This window comes from Grammomys surdaster, unplaced genomic scaffold (assembly GCF_004785775.1).
Source record: "Grammomys surdaster isolate TR1022 unplaced genomic scaffold, NIH_TR_1.0 205, whole genome shotgun sequence".
NCBI lineage: Eukaryota > Metazoa > Chordata > Mammalia > Rodentia > Muridae > Grammomys > Grammomys surdaster.
The window spans coordinates 5,348,437-5,367,099 of record NW_021604650.1 but is presented as its reverse complement, the minus strand read 5'-3'; the positions used below and the strand labels follow the sequence as shown (position 1 = coordinate 5,367,099).

Here is an 18,663-nt window from a genome sequence, read left to right as displayed (position 1 = left end):
GGCTCAGCGGTAAAGGTGCTTGCTATGTATGCAAGCATGGCAACCTGAGTACTATCCCCAGAACAAATAAAAAGATGGAAAAAAGAAAATAAACTCCATTAACCGTCATCTGCACTGGGTCAGAAACGTCCGTAGATGGGCTGGAGGGATGGCTCAGCAGTTAGAGCATCGATTACTCTTCCAGAGGTCCTGAGTTCAATTCCCAGAGGTCCTGAGTTCAATTCCCAGGAACCACATGGTAGCTCACAACCATCTGTAATGTGGTCTGGTGACCTCTTCTGGTGTGTCTAAAAGACAGTGACCGTGTACTCATATACATAAAATAAATAAATCTTAAAGAGAGAGAGAGAGAGAGAGAGAGAGAGAGAGAGAGAGGCCCACATACACAATAATACATCTTGGCATGCCCCTCATGGGCTGTAAGTTGAACATGCTTCCTAGGGCCACAGGTTACACAGGCTTACAGCCACAACAGCAGCATACACAGTGGCTGTTCTATACAGCTCCTGAACTCTGGGTGCACACATCCTTCAAGGACTGGCAACTCCCAGGAACCTGCAGTAACCAGCCTCTTGCCTGGGCCCCCTGTTGCCTGGGAAAAGCCTTTTATTGGGTCTAATGTTGCAACACCAAAAAGCAACAAAGATGCGTGCTGTGGAAAGAATGTACTATGCAAATGAAGCATGTATCCACACCAATCAGGTTTCCGAGGGCTGAAGATGCCCACAGTAAGTGAAAGTTCATCCAGGCTTGGGCTGGGTATACTGTCTGGAGTGGTGCCTCGGGTAAGGCCTCCTAGGTGCAGAAGCATGGTCCCCTGGAGTTGGCATGGTCTCAGCATGTTCCCTCAATGAAGGCTGCTAGGCAGAAGTAGTCTGTGGCCACTGCGAAGCCATGCCTGGTTTATGAAGTGCTTGGACTGCAACCTGGAGCTTTGTGTATGCTAGGCTAGAACTTTACTGAGCTATATCTATGCCCTTATTTTCTAAAGATTTATTTATGTATGTGAATACACTGTTGCTGTTTTCAGACACACCAGAAGAGTGCATCAGATTCCCATTACAGATGGTTGTGAGCCACCACGTGGTTGCTGGAAATTGAACTCAGGACCTCTGGAAGAGCAATCAGTGCTCTTAACGGCTGAGCCATCTCTCCAGCCTCCCTCCCTCCCCCCCCTTTTTTAAAGAGGGTCTTTATAGGTCTGAACTTGTATCACTCCTCCTGTCTCAGCCTACCAGGTGTTGTGGTCACAGGTGTGAGCCACACACAGGATCTCACACACCCCACAGGCTGGTCTAGATTCTTCTGTTTAAACCTCCTGAGTGCTGAGATTCTACAAATCACAACTGGCTTGCCTGTAGTCTTAAAATGTATGGGAACCTAGTGCCACAGCAGTCCTGAGAGGGTGGGCCTTTGCAATAGGAAGCTGAGGCTGCTGAGCGTGGGTCCCAGGCTCGAGGGCAGTGTCTAAGCAGCAAGCCCACTGCTGAGAATGAATGAAGCACACAGCCTACAGTGACTGGTAAGCATCAGTGTGGGGTATGTACAAGAGAAGACAACTAGGACACAGGGTTAAGTCAATAGAGAGTCTTTATTACCTGGCCAGTAACTACACTGGGTGTTTGGAATCCCAGAGTAGCCCCAAGCTTTTTCAGGGTAGCTTATAAGCACAAAAACTCTACCCTGAGTTGAGTTACTTCAGGTAACAAGAGCCTGAGTAGGCCTCTCAAGGACACAGGGTAGTAGGGTAAAGGCCAGCTGTGGGTCTGGTCAAATTGGTGGCAGTTTCAGCTGGGGCTTAGCTATAAGCAAGGGAAGGAGAGGACCTCACCTGGAGGGCACTGCCCGTGTCCTGCTGCCTCTAGCCTGGAGACCCACTGGAAAAAGTGCCACTGTCCCAGGCTTTTATTAACAGTAGACCTCTGCCACATACAAAACTGGGCAGAGAATCATCTCCTAGACCTTGTGACCAAGAATAAAAGAATAAACAAGAAGCCTGCCAAAGTAATAGAATTTAAATTAACAATGTAATTAGGAGTGCACCTACATTTATCACCAAGTTCAGGAACTTGAGGTGTTGGGAGTTGATCTGCTACAGGCACCACTGAGCACAGGGACTGTCTTCTGCACTCTACAGGAATCCTGTTCCTACCTAAATATGCAGTGTGGCTTTTGTTTTGGCAGTGGGGTTGGCGTGTTGTTGAGATAGGGTCTTATGTAGCTTAGACCGGACTTGGATCACTAAGAGACACTGCCTCGAACAGACCCTCCCATATGCGGGGATTACAGGTGTATACACCATGATTCACCAGCCATTTTTGTTTGAGATAAGGCCTATTTAGCCCAGGGTGGTCTTAACATGCAGTGACCCTCCTGCCTCAGTCTCTAGTGTTGGGATTACAGGTATGAGCCAATATGCTTATCTTATTTTGATGGACAGGGACCAGACCTCATCTTTATAGTCCATCGAGGCTTGGGACCTCAAAAAGCTGTAGACCTCCACATGCATGCCTACCATGCTGCCCTGTTCTAGCCACACCTAAAACACTGCAGCACTGTTATTTGGCTTTGGCTCAGCAATGCCTTGGTGACAATGAGTCCCATGGCTGGCAGATATCCCTCAGGCAAGCATCCACTCGGCACATGACTCAAGATTCTGTGGGTGTCCCACATCTTCCAGCAAACCAGCACTGCTTCCCATCAGCTCCTGGAGGGCCATGGTCCATGGTGGATATATCACACATTCCATCACATCATGTTCTACTGTCTGATTTGAAACACAGCTCACACTGGGGCCTTGTGACCAGAAGGCAGTCAGTTGAATGACTCAGAAATGATTGTGGAATTCAAAAATAGGAAGCTAAAAATATGCAGGGCGGCTGGCTTCGAGGAACAGGCGGGTCTGCAGTTCCAGCCCTTGGTGGAGGATAGGCAGAGCCAAGACCCTGACGGGAGCTAAGGAGTGAAGGGCAGGCAAGGTGGCCAGGAGAGTCAACTGTGAGGTGTGGAGCTCTGAGCAGCCATTATTAGCAGCAGGAGGAATTTATGCTGAGGTGTTCAGGGCAAAACTGGGCACAAGTTCAGCGAGATGCAGAGATTTGTGGGGTGCTCATTCTGAATGTGCCCTGTTTTAATCCCCAATATGGCAAGAAGGACTTTGTACAAAGGGATAAATTTCTCTGGTGGCCTAAAAGCCCTGCAACAGTAGTAATTGAGACTCAGTACTGCCACTTGAAGAGGGGGATACAGCAAGTGACACAATGAAGGAACACTCTCTTAAATCTAGAAAGAAACCAGCTTGCTCATATCTGAGCTGAACTCTGGAGAGCCACTTTGGACTCCTGAGCGGTACAAAAAAAACGAGCCATGTAAGCCCATCGACCTGTGACTTGCCACAGGGCGGTTAAAAAGGCATCAGCAAGAGTTTCAGTACAGTTGCCCAGGCTTTCTAGAGCATGAGCTCTGAAGACTTGGGTCTGAGTGAAGTTGCCACACTGGTGATCACAACACTTGAGAAGCAGAGGCAGGATGATCAGAAAGGAGCTCAAGTTCACTTCAGTTACACTGTGAGCTTGAGGCCAACTTAGGTTATACCTGGGTTACAGGAAACTGTGTCTTAAATCAAAACCCTTCAAAATGGGGAAAGGGGGAGGGGCAGAGAACGAAAGCAGACACCCACCAGACATCTTATACAGGCGTACATGTAGTCTAGGGAGCCAAGAATACCGCGGTCAGAGAAAACAGGATGAGTCCCAGAGGGGTCAGGAGGCCTCAATGGCCAAGAATTTGAGCAGAACAGCCAGATGGGTAGACACTGGGCTGAAGAACATGGTAGGCTTGAGGCTGCGGAGGGTGCAACCCAAGGAATGCAGGAGTGAAGGGACCAACAATGGGGAAGGGGGTTGAGGAGAGCCCAAGTATATTGAGGAGTCAGCTGTCTGGTGCATAGGCAGAGCAGAGAGGAGGAAATGAGGGCATAGAACCCGAGTGCCAGGAAATGACTGATCAGTAGCATAAGCCCCAGGCTGGTCACTTGTGAAGCCAAGACTAGGTTAGGACCATGAGGTACAGCTCTTCACTGTGTCAGGAGAAGCTGTGACTAGGATCCTCTTCTCCAGACATGAACTTTTATTTATCTGAGATATGGTCTTTCTACTTAGTGTCAGCTGGCCTGTAGTTCTCTATGTAGGCTAGGCTGTCCCTGAACTCATAGATCACAGAGACCCACCTGCTTCTACCTTCCTAAAAAGCTAAGATCAAAGGACTGTATAACCACACCCAGCCAAAGGTTGGAAAGCTGAGACAAGGAATGGTTTATTTGGGTACCCAGTGTGGCAGACAGGGCCCCTGCTGGTGTGAAAAGCAGGAAATCACATCACTCCATTCACAAGTAGGACCCAGGGCTGTAAGCACTCTGTAGTCAGCCTGCTGGGACTTCTGAGATTAGAAGGGTCCTTGATATAATGGAATTTCCTGGTGACACAGTTATCTCCAGGTAAAGGCACTTGCTTTTGTATTTTTGAGAAAAGGTCTCATTGTAGCCCAGGCTGCAGTAAAGCGCAGCAGTTCTCAACTCTCAAGTGCTAGGACTTCAGAGTGAGCCACTACCTCTAGGTCCAGGGCACTTGCTTACAGAGCACCATGGAGGCAGGGTGCTGCCCTTTAAACCAGTCCTTCACAGAGCCAGTGACTTTGGTGGTGAACTTTACCATCAGTCCTCACAGGGCTCCTGCGCTTGTTCGGGGGTCAAGAGCTGCTCTCTGATGGCCTCCCAGGATATGAGACAGATGTCCTCTTGGCCAACTGTGAGGTAGCCAAGTGCTCTGAACTGAGTCGGTGTCTTCCCCCAAGGAACAACAGGAAGGCTCTCAAACTGCAGTCAGCGCATGTGCCATTAGCTTTAACTTCCTCCTCGCAAGACCAGGGACCTCTCGGGAGGAAGGAGCAGTGGTGGAGAACACAAAGGAGAACTTTCATGTGTCCCCAAAGCCCAGGGGGCAGAGGCTCCATAATTCAGGAGCTGGTGTGAGGGGCTCTCGGCCTGGATCAGCAAGGTCTTCTTGGTACCGGGCACAAAAGGCACTTGGTACTAGATCATGGTGTGATGAAGTCCACAGTCGACTCCTGAGAGGAGCTGCAGGCTTGTCAGGGTGTTTCTGAGGAAGACACAGTTGAGTCCCTCAGCATTGGGGACATATCCTCGCTCTTGCTCACAGATCCCTGGGCCATCAGTGCTTCCTCCACCAGGTCAGCCACCAGGTTCAGCTTGCAGGCCCGCAGCGCCTTGACCAGTCTGGCCACCGAGGCATTCTCCCTCTCGGCATTCTTCCAGACCCTCAGAGCCTCCCTTACCTGCTCGCTCAGGCTTCGGGGGTACCTCTCCTCAATCCCATCAATCTTGGCCTCAGACACCTTCAGCTGGCGGGCCAGTCTTTTCCAGTCTCTCCCCACATTGTCACACACAATGTCAAATGCCACCCGCAGATCTAGGAAGGAAAACAGCAGCATGACTTGACTGAAGAGCTGGGGCAAGTCTCTCCATGGGCCACTAAGCATGGACCTGAGCATTTCGAAGGCAACATCACTAAAGCCAGTCAGGTTCTGTGCAGGCAGAGACATCCAGTAGCTCAGGAGGTACTTCAAGAGACCCACAGTGGCCTCCTGACCTGCCAGCCACACTCCTTCAGCCTGGGCCACAGAGAGCTATGGCTTAGAAGACTGGAAACTGAGGAGGGCTGGAGTGCCAGAGGGAAAAACACAGGGTTGCCCTAACACCGTACTCAATAGTGGGTTGGCCAAAGTCCCCAAAACTACATTCACTATGACCTTTGCTGGTTTGACTGGAGACCATGAAAGGCCTATCCCTGCCATACTCTGGAGCCCCTGCTAGACAGAAGCAAGGTGTCATCTCTGTAGGGAGCTCAGAACTCCTTATTGGATCCCTGTAATAATACCAAACACTCGAATGCCGTGGGGGTGTGAATACACAACCCATTTTCTTGTGTATCTTGTACACATCGGCAGTGGAAACATCTGTTTCAAATAGTTCTGTGCCTGAAACAGACTGTCACAGCATGTGGTGTCAGTACTGGAGGTCTGATCTTAGCAGAGCTTTTGACTATGGCAACCCCTATGGTCATGGTATGATGTATCTTCCCAAAGGCTCCTAAGGAGGAAGGTTTAGCCCCTCAGTGGAGGATCCAACTGTAGAAAGGAGAGGGGGTCATGATAGCCCTGAACTCCCCAGTGGATCAGCCCACTGATTCATAATCTGAGAGTGTTACTGGGAGGTGGTGGAAACCTTAAGAGAGCCTACTCAGAGGTAGTAAGGAAGTACAAAGGCTGTAAAGCTGGGGAGTGTATTTTGTCCCAAGCTCCCTCCAGTAATTTTGCTACTCAGCCTGACAGCCATGAGGTAACCACCTTTGGTCCACATACCCTCCAGCTGCTTTGATTTCCTGCTTTACTGCAGACCAAGAGCTACAGAGACAACCAAGCAGGAGCTAAAGAAACCTTTGCTCCACTGCTGGGCGGTGGTGGCGCACGCCTTTAATCCCAGCACTTGGGAGGCAGAGGCAGGCGGATTTCTGAGTTCGAGGCCAGCCTGGTCTACAGAGTCCGTTCCAGGACAGCCAGGGCTACACAGAGAAACCCTGTATCAAAAAACCAAAAAACCAAAAAAAAAAAACAAGAAACAAACAAAAAAAAAAAAACCAAGAAACCTTTGCCTCTTTAAATGGCGTCTCGAGTATTTGTCACAAGTTTTAAAGTGTCTAATATATATGCTTAACCTGTATCTACACCCCAAGGCCTTGCTCAGTTGTGGCTGCTATCCACTGTGCGTTATGGGAAGGCATAGCGCCTCCTCTGTAAAACAAAAGTAAATGTAGATAACCAGACACTGCACTCTGGACCAGAGAGCTCGACCGCCACGCAGTCTTTTGGTCAGGAAGGGCGGGCACTACTTGGACACAGACACTCCCACTACGGAAATGGTGCCGAGCAGCAGGCACACGTGACCTCTGCCCACTCTTCAACGCTACCCTAGTGAGTGATCCCTTAACCACATCCATTTCTTAGCTGAGTTTTCCAACCAAGCACTGCAGGTTTGATGCGAGTTAATCTTGGGGTTGGGCAAGTAGTAGGAGAATGCCTGTTTGGCACGAGCAATAATCTGGGTTCAACCTCCGCACTTGCAGGTAGGAAACACCACCTCCCAAATTCTGGCTCGCACGTCCGAAAAAAAAGTGGGCGTGCCCTAGAGTCCGTCCCAATCGGAGCAAGCAGAGGATGCCCTGAGGCCAGGTTTCCCCGCCCATTCCCCGGCCTCCTCCCGCCCCCAGCCCACCTGCCTCCCCCGGGGCTGCAGTGGCCGCCGCCCCCGCCTCGAAGTCGTCCAGGCGCTGCAGTAGGTCGTGTCTGCGCAGCGAGGCCAGCAACTCGCGTAGCAGCCCGGTGCTCTCGCGCTCCAGGTCTTTCTGCTCCAGCAGCACCGAGAACAGGTCCAGGCCACTCTGCACGCGCTCCAGCTTTCGTTTGCTCACGCGCTCGCGGCACAGGAACTTGAGCTCCATCAGATCGCTGCCCGACAGGCTGCCGGACAGCGAGTGCAGCAGCACCAGGAATGGGTCCATGGCAGTGGTACTCAGGGCTTCCCCTCAGTGATTCCACATAGGAAATCGCCTTAGGCTTTCCCGCCCAGCGTCTCGCGGGAAGTCCAAATCCGACGCATGCGCCTCGGGTGTGGCCGTACCCTCTTCCGCCAGGGCTGGCATCCGCTGTTGCAGTAGCTTCGCCCGCTGAGCCGCGTTGGCTTCAGCGCTTGCGCGTGATGTTTCTCCTCCCGGCGCGGAACAGATCTTGTTCGCCAGAAGTGTACAGTGGATGCTCTTGGGGCTCTGAGGAGCTGTGCCTCCCTACTATGTGCGAGGCTGGGAGGGCAGCTGCAGATGCTTACTGCGGCCAGATAACGTTCTATCACCATTAAAAGAGAAAGAAGAGAGTAAGAAAGAAAGAAAGAGGGAGGGAGGGTTGGAGGGAGGGAGGGAGGAAGATAGATAGATTTACTTATGGTCTGGAGAGACGGTTCAGGGGTTAAGAGCACTGGCAATTTCCAGCACTCATATGAGGGCTTACAACCATCTGTAATTCCAGTTCCAGGGGGTTTGACACCCTCTTCTGTCAAGCACACATGTGGTATGCTGACAAAATACTCGTACATATAAAAAAAACACATTACGTGTCTTTTCTTTCGTGTATGAGCAGTTGTAGTAGGTGGTTTAGTGTCCCACTGGCGTTCAGTGCCCATGGAGGACAGAAAAGAGCGTGATCCTCCGGGACTAGAGTTCCGTTTGCATGTGAGCTTCTGAGTGAGTCCAGGTTCTCCCTGAAGCAACATAGTGTTTTTAACCGCTGAGCCATTTCACTGGCCCAATAATGTGTATATTAAACTCAGTAGAAGAGAGGATCTGGAATATTATTATCAGAAAAAGTTGATGCGTGACAGGGATTGTAGAAATGCTACATTAACAATTCACTGTGATTCCACAGCCACGCACAAGTACTTCGTCTAAGTTAAAAATACTGTGTATGAGCTGCTACACAAGGGAGGACTGGAGTTCAGATCCTGGTGTTCACATAAAAGCCACAAGGTGGTGCCCATCTGTAACCTCAACTCTGGCAGAGACAGGTGGATTCCTGCTGCTCAGTGACTCTAGCTGAGTGGCTGAGCTCCTGGGTTAGTGAGACCCAACTGTGCACAACATACCCAGCAGAGTTGGCTCACATTTCTTATAAATTGACTTATAATTCGTCCATTTAAAGTTTGGTGCTTTGGTTGTTTTTTGAGACAGGGTCTCACTATGTAGCCCAGGCTGTATAGAATGACAAATGGGGGCTGGAAAGGTGGCTCAGGGCTTAAGAGCGCTGGACCTCAGAGCTGCTTACAACTGTTTGTAACTACAGATGGGAATCAGAGGCTCTCTGCTGGGCACTACAGTAATGTGCAAACGACAAACCAAACAAACATATTTTTACTAGGTGGGGAAGGCTCGTTAGAGGAGCAGAACCATTAGAAACAGATTTATTGGGCTGACTTACTCGAGGGGCTGAGAATCTGCACCCTGTACACGCAGAGAACCAGGTTCCTAATCCTGGAAGCTGGAGACCTCAACAGTCAGAATCCACTTTTGAAAGTCTGGGGTTCCCTGGAGAGACACTGCATTGAGTGTGTCGAGTCTGTAGGTTTTCCTCTATGGTAGTTTGTTTTGAGACAGGAGCTCATATTGCTCAGGCTGCTCGGGAACTACTCCCCTTTGCACCATGTAGCTCAGGATGGCCCTTAGGCTTCTGATCCTCCTGCCTCCACCTCCCAGATACTGGGATTGGAGGTGTACACCAGGTCCAGTTTACTCGTTGTTCTGGGTGTCAATCTCACGTTAGATATGTGTTCTGTAAACACCCCACACCACGTGCACTACTTTTTCAGTCTGCACATAAGATCCTGCAATCAAAAAGTTCATAATTTTGGTGAAATCAGGGGCATGTGTTTTTCTTTTTATTGTGCTAATAAAGGAGGGAGGAACCTTTCTGGTGGTGGCGACCAGAGCATGCCTCTCAAAAAGGACCTTTGCTGTTCCTGTTCAGAAGAGAATAGGAGCTGGGCAGTGATGGCACATGCTTTTAATCCCAGCACTTGGGAGGCAGAGGCAGGTGGATTTCTGAGTTCGAGGCCAGCCTGGTCTACAGAGTTCCAGGACAGCCAGGGCTACACAGAGAAACCCTGTCTCGAAAAAACAAAACAAAACAAAACAAAAACAGAAGAGAATAGGAAACAGAAGCAGGGCATTGAAGAGCCAGGTCCCCACCTCACGGCTGTGAAATGCCCAGGGCATATGCAATCCTTAGTCTTCGGCCATGTACGAATGGTAGTCCACACCGGCTGCCCCCACAGCAAGGAGAGCAAGGTGTCCAGAAAGAAGGTCCTCGTGAGGAAGGGACACTGAACGTTTCTAAACCAAGATGAGCTGGAGGCCATCCCAGCAGACACAAAAAGGAAGGAAGAGAGCCAGCTGTGGTGGTACATGCCTTTAATCCCAGCATTCAGGAAGCAGAGGCTAGCCTGGTCTACAGAGTGAATTCTAGGTCAGCCAGGGCTACACAGAGAAATCCTGTTTAAACCAAAATAAACAAACAAACAAAAAATAAAAAAAGTAAAGAAAGGGGGGAGGCTAGGTACAGCAACAACAGGGTATCCAGTCTTCTCTGTCACTAGGAAGCGGGCAACCGGAGGGAAGATGGTTTACATCTTGAATGGTCAAGTGTTGGACAGCCAGAATCAGTCTCCATGGAGACTGTCTTTCATAACAGATTTCTTCTGGGGAATAGCAGAATTCCTGTTTTTTTTTTTTTCCAAAACTCTGCTTCAGCAAGATGTGAAGAAAAGACAAGGCTACGGGAGCCCCTCTGATTCCAGATACAATGATGGCAGAGGGCCACCAGGAAACCCTCCACGAAGAATGCGTCGGGTCAGTCACCTTCGTGGCCCCAGCCCTCCTCTGATGGCTGGTGGATGAGGAAGGTAAACGTCTGCTCTGAGAAGCAGACAACTAGACATACACATGCGTAGAGGAAGTCATCAGGAGGTGAAGAGCGGCTCACGCAGGAGGAGATGGTGTATGTGCAAACAAGGATTGCTCTGTGTCCTCACAGATGAATGAGGTCATGCTGGGAATTCCCTCTGCAGGGTCTGGCCTGACTGATATGCCATTCTATAAATGTACATGTTTGTCTCCTTATCTTTTTTGTATAGTTTACTAAAGCAGTAATATAGTTTTCAGAAGTAAATATTTTAGGTTGCAAAACTTGATTGTTCATCTTTATCTGATTATACCCAAAATCTTTGATCTGGAAGAAATAAAGGCCATGTATTTAGTCCTGGTTAAAAAAAAGAAGAAGAAGAAAGGAAGAGAAAGAAAAAGGAGTGGGGCTGGAGAGATGTCTCAGCAGTTGAGAGCACCAGCTGCTCTTCCAGAGGTCCTGAGTTCAATTCCCAGCAACCACATGGCAGCTCACAACCATCTGTAATGGGATCTGATGCCCTCTTCTGGTGTGTCTGAAGACAGCGACAGTGTACTCACATACATAAAATAAATAAATGCATCTTTGAAAAAAAAGAGGGGTGGATGGGAGGCAGGATGGGAGGAGGAGGAAAGAAGGAAGAAAGAACAAAGGGAGGGAGAGGGAGGAGAGAAACAGGAGGAAGGAGAGAGAGAGCAGGAAGGACTTGAGCACCCCTTACTGGTTTCATGGAGGTAAACTCAGCCTTGTTTGTGCTGACGATGGTCAGAGTTATTGCCTTCCACTCTAGGGTTGTCTGTCTCCAAGTTTCTTGGTTTTTTCTCTCTCTTGTGTTGTTGTTGCTCCACTAATGTCAGGTGGGAGGTTTCCTCAGCTCTGTCATTTCCTTGTGGAGGTTTTTGTTGTTGTTGCTGTTGTTTTGTTTGTTTGAGGCTGGGTCTCACTTTGTACCTCTGGGTGGCCTGTACTCACAGAGACCCACTTGCCTCTGCCTCTAGAGTGCTGGGACTAACGGTGTGCACCTGCCATGCCCAGCAGGGAACATGGTGCTTCCATTGACAGGAAGGGAAGTGTTGTAGAGGCCTTCTCTTCGACACCTGTTTTTTTTTTTTTTTTTTAATTTGGTTTTTCGAGACAGGGTTTCTCTATGTAGTCCTGGCAGTCCTGGAACTCAGGCTGTAGACCAGGCTAGCCTCGAACTCTTGAACTCAGAAATCCGCCTGCCTCTGCCTCCCAAGTGCTGGGATTAAAGGTGTGCGCCACCACCGCCCAGCTGACACCTGGGTCTTAATTCTCAACCTGTGACACACAGGCTTAGTCCTGGCCCCTGGATGGAGGCCATGGAGGGCTGCTAAGTGAAAAGGATTCCGTAGATGTAGTGAAGATAAGGTCCCAGGTTGGGAGATCTGCCTGGTGTGCCTCAGAGGACCCATTTGGGCTAGTACACTCAAGGAACTAAGGAGCCCTGAAGAGGAGGGCTGAGGTCAAGGCCGGCACCACAGTTCTGCCTTGGATTTTGCAGACTGGGTGTGTCTGTACCAACCTGGAACTCAGTCTACAGAGTCCCCTTGGGATCTGAAGCTTTAGGAAATGTGTGGCTTCTGTTAGCAGCATCGTTTGCACAAAGGATATGGTTTATGCTCCCTGAGTGCAGATCCCTGAGTTGCCAGCAGAGGGCAGCAGCCACCAACAGAAAGAGGCCAGCAGTGCCTGTCTTGGCTTGGCGTCAGCATGCTGGTCAGTGAAGAGGCTGCTGAGGAAGGGACATGAAGGGATAGAGGCTTCAGAGGAGCCATAGTGTTCTGCTTCCGAGACCTAGCGTGAACCTGAGTGCTGGGATTACAGGCATGAATTATCAGGCCTGGACAAATGTGGACATTTAAATGCAGATTTCCATTTTATTTAGGGAAATTTAGAAGCAGGTAAAAAGTGAGCCAATGATGTAAATCAAGTGGAGCTGCCTTATAACCAGGACAGACGCCACCTTTGGAAGCAGCCGGCCGCAAACACCGTCCCTGTGATTTGATGTGACTCGTTATGCACCTAGTATGACTTGCAGAACTTGGGACCAGAGAGTTGGCTCAGTGGTTAGGTTCATTTGCTGCTCTTCCGGGGAACCCAAGATCAACCACAGCATTTACATCAGGAGGCTCCAACTCCATGGGACTTGACACCCACTTCTGGCCTCTGAAGTTATCTGCACTAAGGTGCATATACCTACATTCTCTCATATATATATGCAATTAAAAATAAAATATAATCAACAGACAGAATATAAACAACAGACAGAAGTTGCAGACCTAGGGCCTTCCCTACCCTGCTTCATCCACGAAGCCCTTACAATGGTAAAAATGTCCAAGGCTAGGTACCAGGTTCCAGTTTGAAGAGATAGTCTTCCAGCCAGCTTGATGGGTGAAAGCAGCCTTCTCTGAGCCTCTACAATCTTATCTAAAATAATACCCCTGGCTGTCTGGGGTGCTTTTTTGTCACCAGGTCCTGGGCTTTTGTGGCAATATTAACCATATTCCATCCACCTGATGCTAGGCTTATTGTAGGCCTGCCTGCAACCCTCTATTTGGTCCCTTTCACTATTTTCCCCCTCAGCCATTGCATGAATACCTAATGTTAACCAAACCCCACTGATGTGTTATATCCTCCTCTTCCTATAGCCCAGGCTATCATGTTCAGTCTCCATGACGCCAGAGAGCCCTTCTTGGGTCAGTCCTGGTCTTCTGTCCTCCCTGCTAACTTACCACCTCCTTGCCTCTCCCACCCCAGAACTCACCAGGCACCTCAAGGCCACCTCAGGACCTTTGCACATGTTCTTCCTTTCCAACCCCTCCCCCCGCCAACAATTTCATGCTTCTTTGTGGGATTATATGGTTGTGGGTCTCATCTTCTGAGACAGCACACATGACACCCTCTGTAGTGCCATCCAGAGGGAGGGAGCATGTCCACTCTGTCCCTGCAAATGCTATTTCAGTTCTTCAGGGTGGGGAGGAGGCTCTGTTAGGAGACCTCTGCTTCAGAGCTAGTAAGGGGCCTGAGACCTTATGCATGAAGTGCAGCTCTAGACCCTTACTCTGTACCCTAGTGGGCTTCAGAAGAGGGACCCTGCAATGCTAACTGTGCTGATGTCCTCTCTGGATCTTACAGACGAGAAGAAGTGTTCCAGGGCTTAGACAGAGTTTTCTTTTTCAAGGCAGAGTCTCACTATGTAGCTTGGATGGCCTGAACTCACAGAGGTCCACCTGTCACTGTCTTCTGAGAGCTGGGATTAAAGGTGTACATGCCACCAGGCCCACTGGCTAGGGCAGGGTTAGATCAGGAGCTGCAGCTTTCTACAGGGTGTGTGTAGGAGTGCCAACAGTAGGGGGCACCAGAGGCCGCCGCTGCTCTGGGGAGGTTCCAGGGCCAGGTGGTGTGCAGACTCCACAGCTAAGGGGCTTATTACTTTACTGGCATTTGGGGTGTTGAAAAGAGCTTTTGTTTTATGAAATTATGGTAAATATGGGTGACAGGTCTTTAATGTCCTCACTCAAATACACTGGCCCCACAAAGTTACTCCCCATGGGATTTTGGGACAATGTGTGATGCTGATTCCAGTGTGCTGGGTTGTGGATGGTGCCTTAGCTGTGAGGCGGTGGGACAAGTGGCTAAAGAACAGAACGACTGTAATCTCCACTGGAGCATAGCTCACGAACAGCAGGATCAAGTGCACCTGTCCATACCCAAACATACATCTGCACACAGACACATGAATGCATACATATACAGATACACGCATATGCACGCGTGATGCAAACACACAAATGCCTGTTTGGAGTGTGTATAAACACACCCACATACCAAAGCATGCAGATGGAGGCGAGTGATACACAAGGCATTTTCAAGCATATCGGTATGCACACATACTGGGTGCATGCACAGGTACGCATATGCATGTGTACATATGCAGACATGAGCATGGAGACACAAACACATGCAGGCATACATGAGCACCACGAGTATACACATGTTCAGAGGCACACACAAACATTCACACAGCCCCCACACATAGAACAGGGAGATGGCATCCCAGGACCATCTAGAAAAATTCAGAGCCGGGCGGTGGTGGCGCACGCCTTTAATCCCAGTACTTGGCAGGCGGATTTCTGAGTTCGAGAGTTCGAGGCTAGCCTGGTCTACAGAGTGAGTTCCAGGACAGCCAGGGCTACACAGAAAAACCCTGTCTCGAAAAACAAAAAACAAAAAACAAAAAAACAAAACCAAAAAAACAAAAAAAAAAGAAAAATTCAGATACCTGCCACAGAAGAAATGAATGTTCTTGAATGTTCTCAGGACAGTCGTTTTCAAATCTGATGTATTAACCACAGGGCTCATCAGGGATCTTGGGGACAGGAGCAGGTTGGGAGAAGAACAGTCAGGAGAGGCTAGGGTTGTGTATTCAAATTTATTTTGATGAACGCTCAGCCACAGTCTCCTGTGGGTGTGTATACATTCGGTTTTGTTTTATTTTTTTTAAAAAATGGTTTCTGTAAAAGAATTTTTGGAATTATCTAATTTTGGATACAGTAGCTATATACAAAACATCATCGGAAACCACATCACTGCACAAGAGAAAATAGAAGCATCAAGTCTCACGATTTTAGCAAACAGAGAAAACCTCTGAAGCCCAAGACTCGGACCCCAACTGCCGACCACAGGACTGTGCCTTGCCCTAAGACGAGTGTAGGGAGTTGCCTTTTCCAGCTTGGGCCGGACACTTCTGGCAATGGTGCTGGAGGCCTTGCACAGCTGGCTAGCACATCGAGCTGACCCATGAGGCTCGCATTAGAAGTTATTACAATGGTAAGTGCTGAGGATCTCATATTCCCGTGAGTGAAAATATAGGTGTGTTACCAAAATAGAAGCTTTTATTGAGAAAAATCTTTGGTAGTAATGATATTTTCATTTCCTCTCAGTATTTGGTTAACTAATGAAATAAACTCCTTCCACCTTGAGCTACAGAAAGAAAATCCCTCAAATCCATCGCATTATCGATTTTTAGACAAACCGATAGATGGTCTAAAAAAGCAAAGACAATGAAGTCCCGGGGCTTGGTGAAGCCCTCCAGCCTGTTGTCACCACAGCTTGTCTCACAAGGACATCAGCTTCATGTGAGGGGCCCTTGAGTGGCTGGTGTGGAACCTGCCAGGGACGCCGAGGACGCTAGTCAACTGGGGGTCCCTGTATTCCTCTGTTATTGGAGCACAATGTGAAGCCACCATGTGTGTGTGCTATGTGGGTGGCCAGGCACCTGTTTCTGACCCTGGGTCTGAACTTCTGAGCTCCCAGAAGGAAAGACAGTGGAGTCTTCCAGCTTGTCCAACTACAGCAGTTGACATCTTTGGGAATCTGTGTCAGAGTTGTTCATCTTTCTGCAAAATGACAGCAAGTTCCTGGACATCTGTACCTATCCCAGGGTATCCTTCAGACTAAGGATGCTGTCTCTGGACCTTGGTTCCTTACCACTGTGGGGAGGGGGCTGTATGTTCCCCTATAGGTCTGTGGAACATGCCTCACCCTGTATGTCCCTGTCACCAGCCATCCTTGGCATTGAATACTAAAGATAAAAACTTCCCTGCATAATGGCCTTGTGCAAAAATGAGAAGAAACAGAAAGAAGAAAGAAGACCGTTGTTGCATCAGAGTGGCCCTCCACACATCCAGACGACTCAAGAGCCACAGGCCCTGGTGGGGCTAAAGGTGCTGGCTCTGGAGGAAACCGAGTGGTCACTTGGTGATGGTCAGAAGCCTGCTGGCCTGCTATCATGGCTACAGCGCGCCCCCGTGGTACTCGTAGCTGGGGACCGGGCTGCTGTCACCGGCCTCTGGGCAGGCTGTGGGACTATGGTTGTTACAAGGCACATCCCTTGGCTTCTCCTTCTCCATCCATGTGTCCAGTAGCTGCTGCTTGCCCTGCTCCTCACGCATGAACAACTCCACCATGAGAACCTTCTCCTTGTGGATCTGCTGGCTGATGTCTTTGGGAATATCAGGGATCACCCAGTCCACAAAGTCACTCATGAACATCACCAGGTTCTGCAGGGAGAACAGTGACTGGGGGTAAGGCTGGAGGTGTCTGGAGAATGCCTTAGCCTCTGCCTAGTGTCCGCATCACCTGTGTACCCTACTCATGTACCCTTACCTACTTGTCTCACCTGTGCACCCCACCTGTGTACTCATACCTATTCACCTGTGCACCCCACCTGTGTACTCCCACATGTGCACCCCACCTGTGTACTCCCACCTGTGCACCCCACCTGTGTACTCATTTACACATCCTCACCTGTGTGCCCCACCTATACACTCACTACCTCCTGTCTACCTGTTCCACGTGGCAAAGCCCATCCCTCCACTCTCTGTCCCTGTGTGCACCCCCATTCCTCTAGGCTTCAGTTTCCCAGAAGGTATAAACGGGACAAGGAGGTGCAGCCCCTGGAGACCTGGGGTTTTCTTTTACTTTTTGAGAAACTGGGGATGAAGCTGGTTCTTGTGCTCCACTGCCCCCTGTTGGCTTACTTGAGGAATCTGACTAAGTTGCCAAGAAAATGCTCAGAAAGACCAATTTTTCAGCATTTGAAGTGCATTTGTTGGCACCTGAGCACAGGTGATTGGCCTTTGTTCAAAGGTGACTCTCCTAGCTGTGGCCCCAGCTTTGAACTGTGGCATGGCTAGAAACCCTCTTGCTTGCCTGTCTCCAGCTTGGCTGTGGAAGTCAGTGACCAGCCATTTAAGATGCTATGGGCTTGTTGTGGCTAGGGCAATGTATGCCTGCTGGGATGGGCAGAGCTGTCAGTGTCAGTCACTACAGCCCTGCCTGCTGTGCTGTCCCTTAGCCCAAAGCAGCAGTCCTCAACCTGTGGGTCACGACTCCATGGGGGGGGGGACCACATATCAGATATCCTACTTATTAGAGATTTACATTACAATTCTAACAGTACCAAAATTACAGTTATGAAATAATAACTATATTTATAGAAATAAGATAATTTTGTGGTTGGCGTCATCACATGAGGAACTGTATTAAAGGGTTGCATTCAGCATTAGGAAGGTCGAGAACCACTGTCTAGAAGCTCACTAATCCTAATCTGTTCTGGGTAGTTGTCTGCCAATTTAACAAAGCCTACAGTCATCCGGTAAGAGGGACCCTTAAATGAGAAAACGCCTTCACCAGACAGGCCTGTAGGCAAGCCTGAAGGATATTTTCTTTGTTTCATAAAAATTTTTAAAAGTTATTTTATCTAATGTATTTGAGTGTCTTTCTTGAGTGTAAGCCTGTGCAGCTTGTGAGTACCTGGTGCTCAGAGCATCCAGAAGAAGACTTTGGATCTCTTGGGACTGGGGTGACAGATGGTTGTGAGCTGCCACATGGATGCGGGAATTGAACCCAGGTCCCTTGGAAGAACACCTGGTGCTCTTAACTGCTGAGCCACCTCTTCATACGAGGCATTTTCTTGATAGAGAACTGTGAAATGTGAAAGGGCCCAGCTCACTGTGGAAGGAGCCATCCCTGGGTAGGTGGTCCTGGGTTATAGAAGATATAAGCCCAGCAAAACACGGGGAGCAAGCCAGGGAGCAGCACCCTCCACAGCCTCTACATCAGCTCCTGCCTCCAGGTTCCATCTTGATTCCCCACAGAGACGATGTAACAAAGTCTTCCCCCGGTTGGTTTTGGTCATTGTATGGATCACAGCAACAGAGAAGGAACAAGGGCATTACCCAACTCCTAACCTAATGCCTTCTGCACTCACTTCAGCGAAAGCGAATGGAGGGGTGCAGGCTCACTTCAGTGAAAGGGGGGTGCAGGCCTACTTCAGTGAAAGGAGGGGTGCAGGCCCAGTGAGGGCACGTAAGGAGCTTACCAGGGAGGACCTGGCCTTGGAGTTTCCCAGCTCCGAATGTTCAGTCTTTCTGGCATAGATTTCCCTGATGCCAGAGGGATGTGCAGGGACATGGCCCAGGCAGCACCCATGGGCCTCAGTAATTCCTCTCCAGTGTGTGTGTGTGTGTGTGTGTGTGTGTGTGTGTGTGTGTGTGTGTG

The 18,663-nt window shown here is 49.4% G+C and overlaps 2 protein-coding genes and 1 pseudogene across 4 annotated transcripts in view; 1 reads left to right on the top strand and 2 right to left on the bottom strand.

Moving 5' to 3' along the window:
* Nucleotides 1-1,572: 1,572 nt before the first annotated feature.
* On the bottom strand, nucleotides 1,573-7,689 carry Fadd (Fas associated via death domain). Its single transcript, XM_028771065.1, has 2 exons — nucleotides 7,349-7,689; nucleotides 1,573-5,486 (listed from the first exon to the last, which is right to left on the bottom strand). Exons 1-2 carry the CDS (start codon nucleotides 7,632-7,634, stop codon nucleotides 5,146-5,148), a joined length of 627 nt encoding a protein of 208 aa, XP_028626898.1. The 5' UTR covers nucleotides 7,635-7,689; the 3' UTR covers nucleotides 1,573-5,145.
* A 2,606-nt stretch (nucleotides 7,690-10,295) lies between these two features.
* Nucleotides 10,296-10,583, top strand: LOC114624101 (annotated as a pseudogene).
* A 4,434-nt stretch (nucleotides 10,584-15,017) lies between these two features.
* Nucleotides 15,018-18,663, bottom strand: part of Ano1 (anoctamin 1) — a 92,084-nt gene continuing 88,438 nt past the window's right edge. For all 3 annotated transcript variants that reach the window (XM_028770969.1, XM_028770970.1, XM_028770968.1), the window contains one exon: nucleotides 15,018-16,661. In XM_028770969.1, coding sequence (XP_028626802.1) covers nucleotides 16,395-16,661 — 267 coding nt within the window. In that variant the 3' untranslated portion in view covers nucleotides 15,018-16,394. The remainder of the gene's footprint in view (nucleotides 16,662-18,663) is intronic.